The following is an 18,987-nucleotide window of genomic DNA, read 5'->3' as shown; positions in this document are numbered from 1 at the left end:
CGACATCCCTCCGGACAGCGGATGCAGTCCCCTGACCATCGGGATCTCCTTCTCCCGGCGGGGCGGTCTGTTACGTTTCGCCTACAACGCACGGTATAGCCGGCGCGGATGCAACAGATGCCGGGGCTTCATTCAAAGCGGCGGACAATTTGGCCCGTTCAGCGCTGCCGTAACGCTTCCTGCCAAGCGCGTCCAGGCATGTTTCAATGCCACGTGTCTTCGTGTGTGTGTGTGAGTGTGTGTGCATGTTGGTGCCCACGCTTGTCAAAGCGCGGCAGCCGGGGAAGGAGCTCCCCAACTGTGAAGCGAGGAGGCCTGACCGGCGCCGGCCCAGCGGATGCGTCACTTGTCTCAATGTGTCCGTGCCCCGCCGTCACGTGCGTCCCATCCTGAGCCGTTCCTTCTTGCCCTCGACGCCGAGAGTATAAAAGCAGCTGCCCCCGGACGTCGAGAGAGGCTCCGATTTCTTCCGTCGAGTAACGTGCTCTCCCGTCTCTCCACTACGGTCGACCTGACCGGCCGCTCTTTTGCGATGCTATAATAAACAAGTTGTTCTGTTAGCAGTCGACTCATGCTTTGCCAGGACCTTCGGATGCTTCCAGTTGTGCCCCAGGCCGCCAGGCCAACGCTACTCTTGGGGCTTGCGACCCATTTGCAGCAGAATATAGACTTTCTATTTCAAGTCAGCAGGTACACTTGTACTGCAACATGTGGAAGCTTTATGCCAATGGTATGTCGAGAACTATGTTATATTTATGATGTGAAAAACCATATCTAACATACAAAGCTGAAGAATTGGCATGGCTACAAAAAAAAAAACAATTTAGAAAGATACGAAGCCAGACTGTGACCTTGTGCAGCTTGTTAATTTACACACAATGTCGTAAAGAAATAAAAAGTTAAAATCTTTTAGGGTGTTTGTGAAGAACAAACAAAAATGCACAATTAAAGTCCTTCAAAAGGTGCATTTAGAGGCAAGCACCCTGAGGTGTCTCATGGTGGTTTTGACAGCATAAAATGCAGTGCAAAATGGCACAACTCCAGTCATGCTGTGCAGACTTGAAGGGCTGTGAACACTGCCAGCAGTGCAGATGTGGTACAAAGCCAGACAACAAACATGCCACTCTGGTTAAAATGTTAACCGACAATAAAAGCAGCAGCAGAAACAGAAACATTAACAGATAATGTCTTGCACCGATGAAGTATGTTACAGAAGTACACAATTGAAAACAGTGCTGCAAAAAATGTTGCAAGTGTTCTTACTTCAGAAGCTACAAACAAAAAGTTCATGCATATCTGATGCATAGAACACCTAGCTTGGTAGCATCGTTCCTGAGCATGGCACGTTAATACAAAACACAAACATTTCTTTCGAGAGTAACTCCCGTATTCACAAACGGGCCTTAACTCTAAGCTCAAAGTTCTATGTAGGACAGCACTGCACCAGGACTAAAGTAGACACTGCATAAAAACGACATTCCCAGGCAATTCTAATTATGAAGTTATTCGAGAAACATCCCTCCACTACAGTGCCTTCCAGTAGCTTCAGACAGTGCATGGTCACTAAATTCAGCAATTGCCACAGCACATTACTGAAGCACAGTGGCAACTTCAGTTGAAAAACAGCTCTGCTGTCTACATTCTGAAAAATGGAGCATCAAGTTGGCACAACATTTAAGAATATGAGGGTGAGGTATCTGAAGCACTTACTCATTAAAATTGGCTACTCAAGCATTCAGCCAATGCTACTAGCAGCTTACAGCTTTTGTAACAAAATGGGGTGCACTGAAGCAAAAAGACAAAAATATGACCTACACAAATGTTACAGCACATTGTACTATATTAGTTCTATTTTGCAGATGGTGGGAATCATCCAATAGAATGACTCATTAGCTTTTTTTCCACACAGCAATACCTTGCACTACAAATTAGTGCTAAGAAAAACAGGGCTAGGAAATATAACATGACCATGCTTTTTCTAAAGCAAGATCAACAGTTCACAAAAATCTCCACAGAAAGGTATCACTTCTGCAGCTGATGATGTGGTGCTCAGCAGATTTCCAGTTGGGCCGGCCAGTTTTCATGCAGCACATGACCGCAAGTTCAGCGCAACAGAGAACACAACTTGAGCCAAGAGTAGTAAGTAAAGCACACGACGGCCGCACACACAGTAATAAAGGAAAGCTGACACACACACACACATTAGGAATAAACAAAGAAAGGAACTCTGGGGAACAAAAGCCATAGCGGAGAGACAAATTTAGCACAGCCTTTTATAGGAAAAGCAATGGGACAGCCCATCCTGCAGAGAGCACGACATTGAACTTAAGTACAAGAGGGTAAGTAAGCACATCGAAAAGGCACTCCTTGTAAAAAATTTCACCCTCTGCGGAGAATGCTGAAGAGAGCAGTGGATGTACCTGAGGTATGCCATACCGGGCGTCTATTTCAGAGCGGTACGTCTGTCATGAGAGAGAAAATGACGTGACGAATACGAAAAGAAAAAAAGAAGAGAATAAAGGAATGTGACAAAAAAGAAAGAACAGTAAGGCTACAGGAACGTCGCTGTGGGACATGAACCAACAAAAGCACTGAACACCTCCCAAATCCTGCAAATCAGAGCAGTCAACAAACAAAGCAGCACAGTTTTGCATAGGAATGCAACAGTGATAACGGAAAACTAATTAATCATAGATTAGTACTACAAATTTTAACAATTCACGTAAACTGCATACAAACGAAAATAGCTCTTTATGACCATTGCACACGTCTTGTGTCACAACCAGAACTTGAAGAATCGGCCAAGTATTGCTGAATCATAAGCAAAGAAGGAAAGTCACTATTTTCCAGAAGATTCTAAGCGACAGCATCTGTGGTCAGAGCAGATGCTTTCAATAAGAATCTTCTGGCTATGTCTATGAAACCCCAGTTATTCAATAAGTATGCTTGCAGGCAGATGGCAGGTAACCTAAATAGCCCAAGGGGCATTCAACGCAACAGTATTTTGTACAAGCAAGGAAGCATCAATATTAAGATGACTATTCTTTGCAGGCTTTTGCAGGAGTTCGAAAGACCTTGCCATGACTTTTTCGTGGCAGTTACACAAAAATTGTGCAGAAATCTTACTGACATGAGTGCTATAAATGCCACCTCACTGAGGAGGAAAAGAAAAAAAAGCTGAACTCCATCACACATGCATGCTGAAGAACGGTTCACCTTGATACTACAGTCCATGAAAGGAATAAATACTGAATGAAATCAAGGCAATTAATTAACCTACAGGTTCCTTAGATGGCATGTCTCAGCAAAAAATTCCTACAGCACTCTTATGGAGGTGGTAAATACAAAACTCACCAGATGTCGTTCCAAGAGCGCTTCAGCACCAGTCACATCATTTGCCAACTCATCAGAGGACACTAAAGCCATCATGCTGTTGATCCATGATGTTAGGTCTCTGCAAATGTAAAGCCCAAACATATAAGCTATAACTGCTTTTGTGCAGAGGCACATCATCATCTGAGTTAAAGTCGCAGTTTGACAATGGCAGAACTTGCTCAATTGTTTTGTCATTGTTCAGTTTGACACACGACGGCACTGCGCTGCTGACGTCTGCAGTCTTCAAATGTAACGATGGCAGGAATCGGCACACCGCAGCCTAGCAGGTCATCAATGATGTCTGCATTTAACCTCATTGTGGTAGGCGGCAGTTCAGGCTCTTCAGTTGCGTAGTCGGATTGTGAGAGTACTTGGTGCCATTTGAAGTGCACTACCAATAACGTCATGAGAAAGACTTCTTAGAACCAGCAGAGCGCTGTCTGGAATGCATACTAAACAAACAATCACAGAGTGGCGGAATGCTGTTGGGAAGGCAGATTCAACAAACAAGAGCGGGCCTTGTGCAGTGGTGCCAGAATGGATGAGTGCGATGTTGATGCGACCTCACATTTCAGGCAAAGCCTCCAAAATTGGCATTTGCAGTTAAATCTCCGAGGTGCAGTGCTGTGACCAACGCCCACCCAAGGTCTTGGGGATTACCATATAGCATCTAATCTTCGAGACCATACTTGACGTCTCGTCAAGGTTGCCAAAGGAGATAGTGGAGGTAGAGTTGGCGTATGCTACAGCCATGGACAGAGCCCGGACACCTGAATGTAGAGCTGGCGGCTGTGCAAAATATGGGCTGTCTTTATACAGTAAGCCTATGGGGTCACTGGCAGTGCTGCGAAGCTGTCGGAATTACCGAGCATGTCCGAATTATCGGTGTCCGATATATTGGTCGGCGACTGCACTTGCATGTACCTAATTGACTGCCGTATGTCAAGAATGTGCAGCTTCATAACTTAATCATCTTAGTACCACAATGACTGAACGTAAAGCACATGACATATTCACTTGAATATTGCGAGCGTTAAGTAGAAACGTGCGTGATCAATGCGTAGCATCTCAACTATTCTCGTCGTTTCATCACGACGCTGGTATTGTGCAGTCCACTTCTAACGATACCCCACATAACTACCGTATTTACTCAAATTCAGGGGTGCGATCATTACGCGGGTGAAATTTCCCGCGAAAAAAAAAAATTTTTTTTCGCGGGAAATTTCACCCTCGTAATGATCGCACCCCTGAATTTGCCGCATCCCGCGTTTGCTGCGGGATACGGGTGCGGGACACCAAAACAAAAATGGCGGCCAGCGGAGCAAGCCGAACGCGCCAAACGCAATCTTTTTGTTTCTTCTCCTGAGTACATTACGTGCATTGAAACAGTTTCTTCCGTATCAGTGATGAATAATATCGTTAATATCGGCAAGTATGCGGCAATAACGTAGCCATGTCCACTTTGAAGGGACAGAAACAGATGGGCACGCTTAGCTGCCAGTGACAGAAACCCATGGCAGGCGTGCTGCGGAAACTGCGGCATCTGTCTCCACTACTATCCTAACACGGCACGTTTCCGCTAAGGGTAGGCGAATATCTTAGCTGTGTTACAAGCGTTGGCGTATGAATAGGGTACACTTTTAAAGTATCAGTGTAAACGCGGCTACTATCATTGCCGCGCGCGATTTGTTGCGTGCTCACGAGTGCAGATGAAAAGAATCGAAAGGCGCCTTTTTTGTTTTTGTTGACCACAACCATTATAAAGCCTACCCATAATAAAGCCTACCCATAATAAAGGCAAGTTTGGTTGTATCTCTTTTTGCCATGTAAGTGCGGAAAGTGATGAAAGTAATGAAATGAGGCATCTACTTAAGAATGTTTGGTGCGTGCAGACGAGTCGTTCGCGTAGCATTCGAGAGATGGTAAGCGCGATCATTATTAGCTAGACTTGGCACATGACATATCGCTGCGGCAAGTTCAGGGTGCGATCATTACGCGAGTGCGATCATTATGCGAGTAAATATGGTATATATTGGTTATAACGATGAGTCGACTTCAGCGCATCAACTTATGCCTTAGGGCTATGAGAAAAAAAAACACAATGATATGTTATTCACCGCATATCAGATATAGCAATCGAAATTCTGCCTTTTGGGCAGTGTTTTCCATGCAGAACAATCGTGAAATTTGTGTTGCTAAGTTACCCTTAACTGAGATGGGGTGAAAAGTTTGCCTATGCGAGTTCGTATCTGCCGCCATTACCATCCAGCGCTTCTCGCCAGAGCGCTGATTGTGAAAGCCAGAGAGAGCATCGCAACTTGGCACAGAGTGTCACAAGATGGCAACTGCTACTTTGCGTCCGCGTCATTGATAAGCGTCCACAGCCATGGTCCAGAGAGAAAAAAGAAAGGAAGAAAAAAAAAGGGAAGAAAAAGTGAGAAGCGAACTGTGCCTGCCCTCCTTTTCTACAATCTCCCTTTCTTCCTCAGCAAGAGTGGAAATGCACCATGGAAGCAGCAGTAGGTGCGCCGACAAAGGGCATAGCTGTGTCGCTTGAGACGAAGCTGCAAAGTTTGCAAGACTCAAAGTACGAGCTTGTGCAGTCAATGATATCGACAATTCTGAAAACCACGAGACGTCGGCTATGAGGCCACTATTCCTGCATGTCCTGGCACCCACAGTATATTGTGTTGGATTGGCTGTGGTTGTGTTGTGCGATGTGATACGCCACTTGTCATCTTGAGGAGTACACAGAGTGCGTGGTGGCTTATTCTATCGTTCAGGAAATGCCGGCAGGCATCTTGAAAATCAGAATGGTTAGAGATTTGCCGGCGCTGAAGCCCTCTGCCGTTGCTAGAGCAACAGGCAGCTTCTCAGCTTCAGTCATGGTGCTTTGGCTTATTGAGCCGCTTGTGATTTCGCAATGGTTTGCGTTGATGACCGTGGTCACTCTGCATCCTTGTTTAGTATCTTGGACGGCTGTGTTTACGTACACCATGTCATTTTTGGATGTACAGTCGCCGACCGTTTATTCGGACCTCACGGGGACTGCGGAAATGTCCGAATAAACAGGTGTCCGAAAAAGCAGATTAAGGGAAAAAAATGAAATCCTTTATTTCCACGCACTTATTCGGGCTCGGCAGTAGGCTTGAAGAAATCGTGAATGCGCCGTTGCACGCTGTTCCGTTTACGCGCAGTCAGACAAGCCTGAATCTCGGAGAGGGTCGTACGGTCACTATAGGCGGCTGAAAGCACAGTCACTGCTTGTACACGCTCCGCAGGCGACGGCAGCGTAGCACATGGTGCGTCAACTTCCAACTCGGTCATCGTCCGGCGGTGCAGCAGAAACCTGACGAATGATATAGCCGTCGTCGAGTTCTGCGCATGTCAGTACAGCAGTGTCGGCACCTGTGAAACTGTCAATGAGACGGTGTCCGGAATCGCAATGCAACCACTGCGCAAGTCTCGGCAGAACATTTTCCGCGTCGGTAGGGAGCACATCGGAAGGCGACAAATCTTTTAGGCCTCCCGGCACCCGCTTGCCGGCATTCCGCAGCGCAGTCTGCGCGGGCACTGTCGGCGCCATTGGAGACTTGACGCGATGTTTCCGTGTGCCGCGTTAATCACCGAAACCTCGACACAGCACGCAAAGCAAACACCACCGCGCCGACACCAGTCACACAAACGAAAAAACGCGGCCTGCTCGCAGCGTCGCGCGCGAAGAAACAAACAGCTGCTGGATTGTCTTGACATGGCTTACTAAGCTGAAACCGGAACTGCTGCAGAGCCACTCTATCGAACTAGGCAGAAACGATGATGAGCGGGAATTTCCAGTAGCACCACTTCGTGGGGCACCAAGGAAGCTACGTTCAAAACAAAAATGGCGTTCAGCCAGTCGAACCATGTACCGGGTTGAGTCGGTGCATGGTGCTCTCGACCGAGTTGGGTCAAAGAGTGTCCGAAAAATCAGACAAGAGGTTGCGAGGTGTCCGAACTTTCGGCAGTTGTTATACATTATGGTCTATGGGGAGAATGGCGGTGCCGCGAAGCTGACTGAATAATCGGGCATGTCCGAATTTTTGGAGTCCGGAAAATCGGTCGGCGACTGTAATCTGCACGTGCTGCCCGCCTGCCTTCGTGCAAGTTCGGGTCCATGTTCTTCGGTATCGAGTTCACTCTGAGCTGCCTGCGGATCTCATCCCGTATGTTAGCTGTTGCTGCCACTGTCTTAATTTGTTCGGTATAGCCAAGGCGTTTGAGAAGTGCTCGGCCCATTGGCGTTTGCAGGAGTCTTTTTGTGCCTGGAGCTGAGTTTTCAGGGGGCTTACGCTGCCGTGGAGTTGAGCGCCATCTGGTGGGGCTGCAAGGAACCGAGCACCACTTTGCGATTGGTAGAAACGTGCCGCACTGCACTATGATTGGTAGAAAATGTTTGCTCATGGTCAACACCTGAACAGCCCTGCCGCCGCCGGATTTTCTGCGCCACAGGGTATCGCTTTAAAATTCATCTGAAGTATACAATGCAATTCACTTGCGAAGTACCTGCCAGTACATGTACAGCCTGCCAAGTACAAGTCCATTCTGACTTTGCATTTAGGCCTCATAGGCAGACACAGGTCGTGCTGCACCAGTTGTAGTAGCTATTAGAGAAGTTGACAAAGTCTCATTAATTAGCTTGTAATTACTATGTTAAAGGCCCGTACTTATACAGCAGTCAGAGCCTGCCTTCTTTCTATCTCATTCCATTCCTCTGGATTCTAATGCTATAGTAACTGTACTTTAAGACATGAAAACAAAGTTTAATGAAATTCACTTAGAAAAGGAAGGGCAAGCTAGCTTATTTTTCTAGTTTCCTTTTCGCCAGGTCTGCCGACAAGCTGCTTGAATGTCTTCGCCAGAAGAGGATAAGTTATATATGAACAAGAAAATTTTATACCAAAATAGCTGAAAGGTGGCTAAATTAGTAATATCCTATGAAATGAAACAACGAAATTCATACTCATTTTGTTTACACAGAAACGCTGCAAAAAACTCCAGTTTTCAGTCAAAAGTCAGAGCAAGCAAGAACTGATGGACACAAGCTAGCAGTGCCATAAAGCTTTATGGATAAAGCATAATGCAGAAGAGTCCAGGGTATGTCAGACTGACGAGCTACTGTACCTGTAGTCTGCAAGAAACCGTTGGAGGTCGTAGGAGTCGAGCAGCTTCTCCTTGCGTGCCTTGGCCTTGGCAGTCAGCCTGGTCCACTCCTGAATGATCTCCTGCTTCTTGGTAATCATAGCTTCCGTAGATTCTGGATGTGTGTTCACCAAGCGTGCTGCTGTGTCATCCAACTGGTGAATCTACAACAGAAGAAAGCAGTACAGCTGTAATTTCCGAAAGCTACACACCCATGGATTCTTACTTCCCCAATCAATTCCTCAAATTCACAATTTTACAACGGAAGTATAGAACTGTTGCTATGTGGAAAAGATGGCTCCAAGCGTTAAGATTTTGTGCCTGCACTTCCTGGTGGTGCCATCAAACCTGTCGCTTTACTGCCCACAAATGTCACTAGTTTTCTGCGATATGAACTTTTAACCAGACACCACCGGCTGTAAGGCATTCCTTTGCAAGCTGGCATACGGAGACACCATGATTTTGGGCGTTGAGCGATTGAAAATCAAAAACGGGCAACAATACTGCTGTGGCATAGGGCTCCGATCCATTTGCATTTCTGCAGGGGGTTGTGGAGGCTAAGCACATGCGGGTGTGAGGATAAGTGTTCAGTGAGACTGTTAAAAAAAATTAAAAATATGGGATAAACCCCCTGTGTGAGAGCATGTTTCTAAGGGCTGCAACTCAGATTCTCACCTGCTGACTGCATGCGGTCTAAGCTTGTTTATGGCCATTTACAATCAATGCAGTTTCATTTTATTAAGTAAGATCACTAAAATGGCATCTAACAGCCAACATACACAAAAAACTTGTTGCGTGGCAAGCAAAACAGTAGTCTCGTCCTCTTGTGTACACAGCAATGAAAGCTGTACAAGACTAACAAAAAGACAGAACATTTTATGCTTTCATTAACAGCCCTGAACAAGACTAGCGAATTGTTAGAGCTGTACTGCACGAACTCGTGTGGAAACGGGAAGGCTCAGTAACTCACTCTGTCTCCCAGAGCAGTCAAGTCGCGCTCGAGGCCCTCATGCTTGCGCTGCAGGGTCTGGACACTGCGAAGATCATTGCCACAGTCGTCTGCAAGCAAGGCCTCATCCTTTTCTTGGATCCAGTCCTTTGTTTCATCCACATCACGGTGAAAGCGCTGTACTTCATGGGCAGAGCCAAGTTGCTGAGCACGCTCCTGCGTCACCTCCTGCAGGTGCTGCCACTTCTGGTTCAGGTCCTGAAATGACAAGCTTGCCATTAGCACAAGCTCTCATATTAACAACAGGCTCTCGAAGCATTATAAGAGCCTGCCTCTCCAGCTTAGACAGCTGCTGGTCAAAGTGCTGTGGCTCAAAATTCATAACTGAAGAAAGCAAGGGGTGTTCAGCTCATGATGACCTCTTGCAGCCAAGGCAGGCATTCAGCCAGAAGGCTACATCTACGCCAACCCCAAACATAGATAGCAAAGATAGCATTGGGATATGTAACAGGAGACTTCAGTGCTAGTAACGCTACCTTTGCAGTATGCTATTATTTTCGCACTTTTGTGTGTTCATCTACCATTATCTAAACACAACTGAAATTTCATAGCACATGGAGCAATGCAACACAGTGGAAAGATGACAACAGCCTTTTCGTTCTTCTTGAATAGCCACAATACAACACAATAATTGTGACACTCATCTCTGAAAGAGGATTACCTCAATTTGTGTCTGAATCTTCACAGCAGCTTCTGTCTGGCCCAGGGTCATAAGCTTATTGGCAATGTTGTTCATCTCTCCCAACCGCACCTCGTTGCCTTTGAGGTCAGACATGAAGTCGTCAAACTTCTTCTGCAGAACCTCTACCTGTTCAAGATCTTCACCAACTTCTTGAACTTGGGCAACTTGCTCCTGCATTCAAACAATGACCATTTTCATCAAGAAAACTTCCGAAGCACAGTGGAAGTTACAATCCTTAGGTTCAAAGAGAATTTACAAATTTGGCTTATCAGTCTGGAGTAAACATATATATACAGTCTACACTCATTACAACGGACCCGCATACAAAAGACTTTGGGATATAACGGACTATATTTCAACCTTAGTTTGCTCTACCTATTTTATTTTACCTATTTACCTACCTATTTTATTACCTATTCTCATTTTGCAACGAAGTTTGATTTCAATAGACCGTGCTACAACGAACTATCAGCTACAGTGGACAGAATTATAAACAATCTTTTGTAAAAATCAGGCGTATAAAACGGACTTTTGCCGGGTCGACATATGCTGAAGTGACTTGCGAGGGTCAGCCGACGATCGCGGCTCAATATCGCGTGCGAGGGAGGGAGGGAAGGAGGGAGGGAGCGCGTAGTCTTCTTTTGTGCTCGAGGCACAGGAGGAGGTGTCGGAGAAGAGAGGCAGGGGTTCTACTTTGGCGGCTGCTGCTTACGGCACAGCCGCGTGTGCGCCATATCTTAAAAGCCATCTGCAATGTAGACAAAGTGTGCCCAGTGCCGGTAGCTTCGTATGCGCTGTGCTTTCGACATTTAGCTTGCGTTGAAGCAAAAGACAGCGCAAAGGTCAATTGGCTCACTGTTGCTACTGCGCTTCCTCACTCAAACATTTTGACAGCAACTTTCCGCGGTCATCGAGTGAGATGTTTTCATCTGTTTACCTGTGCGTGTGTGACACCGTGGTTGTTAAATTAGTTAGTAGGTGAATATTTGCAACTTTCTACGGCTGATAAAACTACTATCCTTACTTTGCATTGCTGTCTACTAATTTGCTATTGCAATTGATGCTTTGTCCCAAGAGTGAAACTGCGACTTTTTTTGTTGTTTTCTTTTTTTTAATTTGGACGTTCGTCACTCACTTTTTGCAATAACGTTGTTACACATTGCAACCAAAGTTTTGGAAGTGAGGCGTTTCGGATGTTACGGACTTTGGATAAAACAGACTTGTTTTGTAGATTATCATGGTTCGTTGTAACCAGAGTGAACTGTGTGTGTGTGTACAGACACACACACACACACACACAACTGTCTCTTGAGGCCAAGTTATTGGAGTAAACGGTTTGGTACCACACTTTGCCAAATGTCACAAAAACAACACTTCACACTTTTTGAATTGGGACAAGAAAAGTACAAGAACAGAGCAACAAGTATACTAACCTATAATAAGCCCACAACAAAGTTTAAGACAGCATTCTGAGATGTCACATTCAGACTTCTCTCCAGGCCTAATTTGCCATGCTACAGAACCATTCGTATTGGAAGTTAGGACTGTAGTGCCTATGCCAGTCGAGGTGGTTCCCATCAAAGGCCAATCTCTAACATTTTCACATTTCGCTCTTGGAAGTCTGTCAACTGCAGAATAATTAAAGCTAGAAAAACATGTGTTTATACCAGTACAGTCAACTTCCATTAATTCGACCTTTATGGGACAGATGTAAGTGACTGAATTAACCCCTTCAGTCACGGCGTACACGTTTGTGGATGCCACTTTTGCCATTACTGTGCAGTGGTTGCAAGGAATAGACAACGAACATTAAGCTTTGAGTAAACTGAAAATTCTGCTTTCCTAAAGTACACTCATTTCACTACTGAGTGAATTTTATTGCTTCAGACGACCGCTTTGGTGAAGGCACTAGCGTGTTTGACGGGACATTTGAAATGGGGCGTTTTGGTAGCAAGTGCGAAACTTTTTCCATCGTTGCAATGCTTCCACCCAATAATTAACCTGTGCTTGTAATTCGAGCGGGTGATTCATTATTTTTAATGAAGAAACATAGCATGACAGACTGTACAATAAATGAATAATTAATTCCTATGTAATTATGATAGCTGTCTATAAAATCCAGAGTTATTCTCATCCCACCTTGAGTTGCTTTCTATGGAGTCTCCAGCACCTTGGCATAAAAGTACGTAAATTTCACACATTTATTGACAGTAGAATGTAATTTGTGATTGAAAAGGTTATCCAGTGAATTGAATTAAATAGAAAGCAAAACAAAAAAAACATACCCAGACACATTATTGCTAATTTCACTATTTACCCAATTCTGAAAAGGCCCTGAATCCAATATGCACCCACTTTTTATGCGTTCACTGTAAATTACTAACATAGAAATGGCATTAGAGATCCTAATGACAATGTAGAGATGAAATGAGAGCTCCTAGACTAAAAGTATACTTATAATGCCAACCCCATTTTTTTAACAAGAAAAATCAAGGATGCCCTTAATTCCGAAAAAAAAAAAAAACTGCAAAGCTTACATTCACAAAATGGAAATTTATTTACGCCTGATGTCCATCATCGTCACCCTCTGACGGCATTTTACCACTGAATATGGATCACATGTCATCCTCTGTACCATCCATTGTGCGCTTGATAATCAGCGTTTATTGAATGACTCCACAATAATTGCAAATGAGATCATGGATTATGCCTACACTAACAATTTCACTAGCCTGCCCTGCAATGCATGCAATTCTATGTAATGCCTAAAACATGTGATATGACTGTTTCCACTGGCTTATCCCATAAACTAAGCATCTTTTGGATTGCTAAATTAAATTATAGGGTTTTACGTGCCAAAACCACTTTCTGATTACGAGGTACGCCATAGTGGGGGACTCCGGAAATTTGGACCACCTGGGGTTCTTTAACGTGCACCTGAATCTAATAAGTACCCGGATGTTTTCGCTTTTGACCCCCAACTGAAATTGAGCTGCCGTGGCCAAGATTTGATGAGGCGACCTCCTTGTGCTTAGCAGCCAAACACCATAACCACTAAGCAACCACAGCGGGTTTTCTGGATTACTAGCAGCTTTTCTTATCAAAGAGAAAAGGTTGTGCATAATTGTTGCCATCCTACATGAGAACTTGTTCTGTTGCCACCTTTTCATGGCAATGGCGCTGTCTCTGATGGTAGGCTGTTGGAAATGCAGTTTTGGCTTCATATCCCACCGCACCACACAGGGAAGCAGTACTGGACAAATTTTCTTGGAAGAAAGATTTGCATTAGTATCTGGTAAATACGGTAATCATTCATTGCGAGCTGCCATTTCTGCATGAAAACCTTCCCAGGGCAGACCGAAAACGGGTGTTTTCAGCAGAAGAAAACGTGCCTTCCAGTGCATTTACTGTGCTCTAGCACTGCTATGATAGACACTGCAGATATTATGGTCACCATTTGAATCACATGCATCTGCGCCAACCAGTAAAGCTTGAATTATCCTGTAAAGCCAATTTCACGATAGAAAAAACAAATGGCCAACTGGGAAATTTGATGGGGATTAAATTAATAGAGAAATCAAATTTGGAGGAATCGGATAAGTTGATGTTTACTTTATTAAGAAAACAAGCTTTTTGCAGTAAAGAAACATTTAGTCACATAACTGCAAAGTACCAAACTTTTGAAAGTGTCTGTGAAGTTAATTTTGTGAATGTAAATAATTTTCTCGTTTTGTTTGCAAAAAAAGCTGGTGACAAATTTTCCATGATACTCCCTAAGAACCAAGATGTGCCAACAAATGCCTGTGTTTCTCCAACTGCTTATGCTAGTGCAGGTGGCTAAGCTATGGTAATGCCTGAAGTATAAAGCAATGATTGTACAAAGCAATAGCTTTGTTTTTTTTTTCTAGCCCCTTTCTGTCACCAAGTTATTCAATCCACATTAAGTCTGTGACAATAGAGGCAACAACATATATGGCATCACAATGCAGGTCACCTATGTGGAACTGGCATCCTGCAAAAGAAAACAGCCAGAAATATCTTCAGCTTAAAGATAAAATCAGATGTTATCTCTGCACTAAGCCTGTAAAAAAAATACCTTGTCCTTGATCCACTGGGCAAGCTCAGCAGCCTCTCGCACCAGCTGGTAGGCACGCAAGGATTCAGCCAGCTTGTCAACACGACTGCGACCTAGGGCCATCAGGTTGCCATACTGCGCTTCAATCTGTGCTTGGCGTGCACCGATGCTGTTGCCTTCTGCTAGGTGCTGCTGGCTTGCCGACAAGCCAGCCTCGACCTTCTTCACATAGGCTGCTGGCACAAAGCCCTGCCGGTCATTCACCTCCACCTTCCACCAGTCCTGTATAGAAGCAAGCCACTCCACATTCATTATCTGCACTCAATTTAGCAGGAATGCATGTGCTGGCTTTTTACAATAGTGCATTGGCACACATTTTACAACTGTCAGCATCACAAAACACAGCTGCCAAATATAGTTATGGTCCATAAGATGTGAAATGATATGAAGGAACGACAGGATCGAAATAGTGTATGCATTGAACATTAACATGCATGCATCAAATAATGTAAATAAGCTTTTTTTCCCAGACGAACTGCAAACAAACTATATTTCACTTTGTTAAGAAATCAGAAAATATTTGGAACCTGATCACTGAAGGTCATTTTTCTTTAATAATCAAATTTATATTTTTAAAAATTGACTATTCAAGCACTCCTAATATATTAATGCTATAAAAATTTTATGAGTAGTTAGCAGTTGCAGTACACAGCATCGGCAATTCGGCATAGGCCCGACTTGTGTATAATCCATACCCTACACCTTTACATGAGTGAATATGACATTTACCACCAACTGAGATATATATATATATATATATATTATATATATATACACACACACACACACACACATAAACTACAGGGTGTTTCAGGCAATTTGTGCAAAGGATTTCAAAGAAGTGGTTAGCTGCAGCTGAATGAAACCAACAGCGTATAGATGGCCCATCACGTGGCGTTCCTTAGTTAATTAACTGATCAAGTGGAATATAAAAAATACTTTAAGATAAATTATGCAAAATGTTTAATATCCACTGTAGGACCAAGTGCATTTTGTTGTGTTGTAGTTCAGAAATGACCGATCCAATTTTTTGTGGCAACGTGGTGATCTTTTTTGGCGTTTGCAGAAGGCCCGCAAAATATGAAATAAAACCACGTGACTGAGCTCATGCACTATAGTATTGCAGCGCTCTCAACTGTGATTTGTGTGAAAGAACCATGCGCGCGGACTGTGGCAAAGTGAGTGGCCACGGCTCTAGGTATTGGCTTCACAGTGCGTCAGCACCTTTGGCGGTGGCACACAGAAAGGAAGTGCCATCGTGCCTGATAAGTGATAGGCTCAACACACAGTTGAGAGCGCTACAATACGATAGTGCACGAGCACAGTCACATGGTTTTACTCCATATTTCGCGGGCTTTATTCAAACGCCGAAAAATATCACCATGCAGCATGTACGTTGCCACAAAAAATTGGATCGGCATGTTTTATTGGTAATAATACAGCTAGCTGGCATGGGTGTATAAAAGGTGCTATAAATGCCCTTGCGAGTTTGTGCTACTGTGTTGTTGTTCCTTTGTCCTGAGGACACACATGAGACCCCAGAAGCAGCGCAATGCGATAGCCACTAAGCCACTTTGGCAGTTAAGAATAGAAGAAATGAAGATGACTTGTCCTTTTGATATACGCGTTTTCAATGCAATTAAGGTGTGAGATTAATCAAGAAAGCTCAATAAATTAATTAGATGCATTGAAGACAATGCAACAACCAAAAAGGAAATCTGCCAAATTCTTGAGCTCTGAACAAATGCTCAGCAAAAAACTACCAAAACATAGCTATTGTAAGGTCCTGCAGCATGTCTGCAGCTACTCCTGGCTTCTGTAAGATCACTGCACTGGAATGTTTAAGTTAAATGGAAAAGGAGTGGAAGGACATCACAACATTATTTTAAGTAATTAACTACTCTCATCATTTAGTATTTTCCGTGCTTTAAAGCAAGGAAAAAAACATACGAGTTTTGCAAGCAACGGTGGAGGCATCAGGGATGTTATAGGCAGAGGACATGACCAAAAGCCTGATCTGTAATTGATGAATATAGATTCTGACTTGGAACTAGGCTCACAAAGTGAAGGCATGAAGGCCAATGTTCTTAAACGATACCCCACATTTCATGCAAAAACCCCCCAAAAAGGAAGGAGAGAGAGTGGGGGGAACAAACAAAAAGAAATTGTGCGGCTAACATGTGTTTTCAGCTGTCCTGACTGTTCAGATACCGTAACTGAAAAAAAAATATGTATATTCGCAATCCGGGGTTCGAATTTGATTATGAGGCATGCTGTAGTGGGGGGGCACTGGATTAATTTAGACCACTTAGGTTTATTTACTAGGCATACAATGCATGGTACACTGCCATTTTTTCTGCATTTCACTCCCATCAATAATTACAAAGATGGCGCCAAACAAAACACGAGACAGCCTACGAACACGAGACACGAGAACACGAGACAGCCTACGTGCTGTCTCGTGTTCCCCTTCTTCGTGTGTTTTGTTCGGCGCCGTCTTTGTAATTATGCTTAACCAACTAGCCCACCAACACATGCTCAGTTACTCCCATCAAAATGCAGCCGCCACAGCCGGGATCAAGCCTGAAAACAAGCTCAGCAATGCAATGCCATAGCCACTGGGTTACCGTGGCAAATATAATGAAAAAGTGAATGTAGTGATGTGCTGACTGCTTCCTACTGACTTGCAAACATTTAATTCGACATTCCAGCCCGTCCCCAGCCAAAACATATACTTAAATATAACTGAGATATACTACTGATAGCCCAAATTGCCTTGTAGTCTCCTGGTATTAAGCATTACACTGAATCAGACGTACTAACCTTGTTGTTGCTGTTCAGTAATGCCAGGACATCATTCTTCTTCATAGACACCTCACGGGGACTCTTCTCAGTGTAGTCGTACAAGGCCATGACAAACTCCTTTCCTGCTTGATCTACAATAGGGGCTTCTTGCTGCTGCAAGAGACCCCCCTCCCAAACATAAGCTTGTTTTCCAAGACATCATTCCCATGCTGGATAACCATTATTCTCATACTCAATACTTCCAGCTTCTGTAGACACTAGCGCTAGAGTTCCCTCTAATTATTTTTAGAGGAAACTATGCCTGGCCTGACCACAGATTCTCAATGTTGGTGGGAGCAACACCACAGTGTAGCTCCCACTCTCAGCATTTCAGGTGGCACTGCTCGTGATGACCCGAAGTAGAGGTTACCATGAATGCAATGTGGAAAAAAAAGTTGAAGCTTAGTGACAGACATCATAGGTGGGACATGGTTACTGACGCTACCCCCAAAGAATAAATGAGTTGAGGGAGAATGGGATAAGAAACATTGCACTCTTCGTATAGGCGATTTAAAGAAATTCCTTCTGTAAGATATTCCTTGACAGGTACAGCACTTACTTGAACATGTTTTTTGAATTTCAAAAAAGTGCTTCAGCCTTCAGGACCCCTTTAAGGTTGGTTTTGGTGGTAAGGAAATTCATTATTTTTATGGTACATCTTCAACAGAACATATTATATTTACATGATTGATTTGCTAGCATAACGACTAAGTACAGTAGAACTGTGCTTGGTAACGTACTCACAATAATGTTTCAGTTCATTCATACATTTGTAACAATGAACATTCACAACATACAAAAGCAAGTGTCAAAGCACTAGTCTGTAAGACCTCGTGTGAAAAAATTTAAAGTGGAATAGAATGTAATGACAAAGCTAATGTAATAAAATAAAAAATGAAACAAATAAATAAATAATCTGTCATTGACTACAGTCATGGAGATGCCCGTTTTTTTGGACATCACGCCTGATAATTCGGATGCATTTGTGGCACTGCCACGCACCTCATAGAGCCAATGTATAAGGACGCCTGAAATTTCTGGATGCTGAGACCCTTCATCATCTGTTTTTTTTTTCTTTTTGGACTTTTTGCCATGACCACAGGTCCGAAGCGGCATTAATTGAAGCCACCACCGGTGCCATTTTGATTATATCGCAGCCTCAAACCAGCGCTCTTGCACACCGATCCACTGGCAGCCATAGTAGTCGCTTTGTGCTGTCATTAAGCCTAGCTGTTCCGCCATTTGCTATCAAGCTTCCTGCTATTCAGTGCAGTGCTTTTCATTTTAAGGATTCAATACTGTCGGCAATGGCGCTGACTCTACCTTCGTCACCCATGCTGATGGCGTCGAAGCGCGGAAGGCATGGCAAGGGTCTATAAGCATTGCACAATGTCAGTTCCTGAAAGTCAGCTTCGCCGCAATACGGCGTTGTTAAGCAGTCAAGGTTACAAAATGTAGTGCGGTGAAGCACACCAAGATTGCAAAGGAGTCATTGTCATGAGACATGTTTTTTCCAATTATAAATGTGTGCACCTGCCGTTTCTCTCTTGTCACTGTATGAGCACTGAGATCCCTAAAACGTTGCACAATGCCTGTCCCCGAAAGTCAGTTTTACCGTAATATAGCTGTGTTACGTGGTCAAGCATGTGCAATATATTGTAGTGAAGCACACCAAGAGTGCAAAGGGACCACTGTCACGGGACTTAACCCTTTGAAGGTTTTCGCCGTACATGTACAGCGGCGGTTTTCTGTCCCGCAAGGTCT

At 44.0% G+C, this 18,987-nt stretch overlaps 1 protein-coding gene across 3 annotated transcripts in view; it reads right to left on the bottom strand.

The window, feature by feature from the left end:
• The window catches only part of alpha-Spec (alpha spectrin), a 165,912-nt gene that overhangs the window by 58,574 nt on the left and 88,351 nt on the right, over positions 1-18,987 (bottom strand). For 2 of the 3 annotated variants that reach the window (XM_065426522.1, XM_065426521.1), the window contains exons 22-28: positions 17,203-17,337; positions 14,341-14,601; positions 10,224-10,415; positions 9,524-9,760; positions 8,536-8,717; positions 3,355-3,454; positions 2,421-2,462 (exon numbers count right to left, since the gene is read on the bottom strand). In XM_065426522.1, coding sequence (XP_065282594.1) covers positions 2,421-2,462; positions 3,355-3,454; positions 8,536-8,717; positions 9,524-9,760; positions 10,224-10,415; positions 14,341-14,601; positions 17,203-17,337 — 1,149 coding nt within the window. The remainder of the gene's footprint in view (positions 1-2,420; positions 2,463-3,354; positions 3,455-8,535; positions 8,718-9,523; positions 9,761-10,223; positions 10,416-14,340; positions 14,602-17,202; positions 17,338-18,987) is intronic. The other variant, XM_065426523.1, reaches the window with a different exon arrangement.

The sequence above is a fragment of the Dermacentor albipictus genome, chromosome 1 (genome assembly GCF_038994185.2).
Source record: "Dermacentor albipictus isolate Rhodes 1998 colony chromosome 1, USDA_Dalb.pri_finalv2, whole genome shotgun sequence".
Classification (NCBI taxonomy): domain Eukaryota; kingdom Metazoa; phylum Arthropoda; class Arachnida; order Ixodida; family Ixodidae; genus Dermacentor; species Dermacentor albipictus.
Note: the sequence above shows the minus strand (reverse complement) of the source record. Positions and strands in the feature narration are given on the sequence as shown.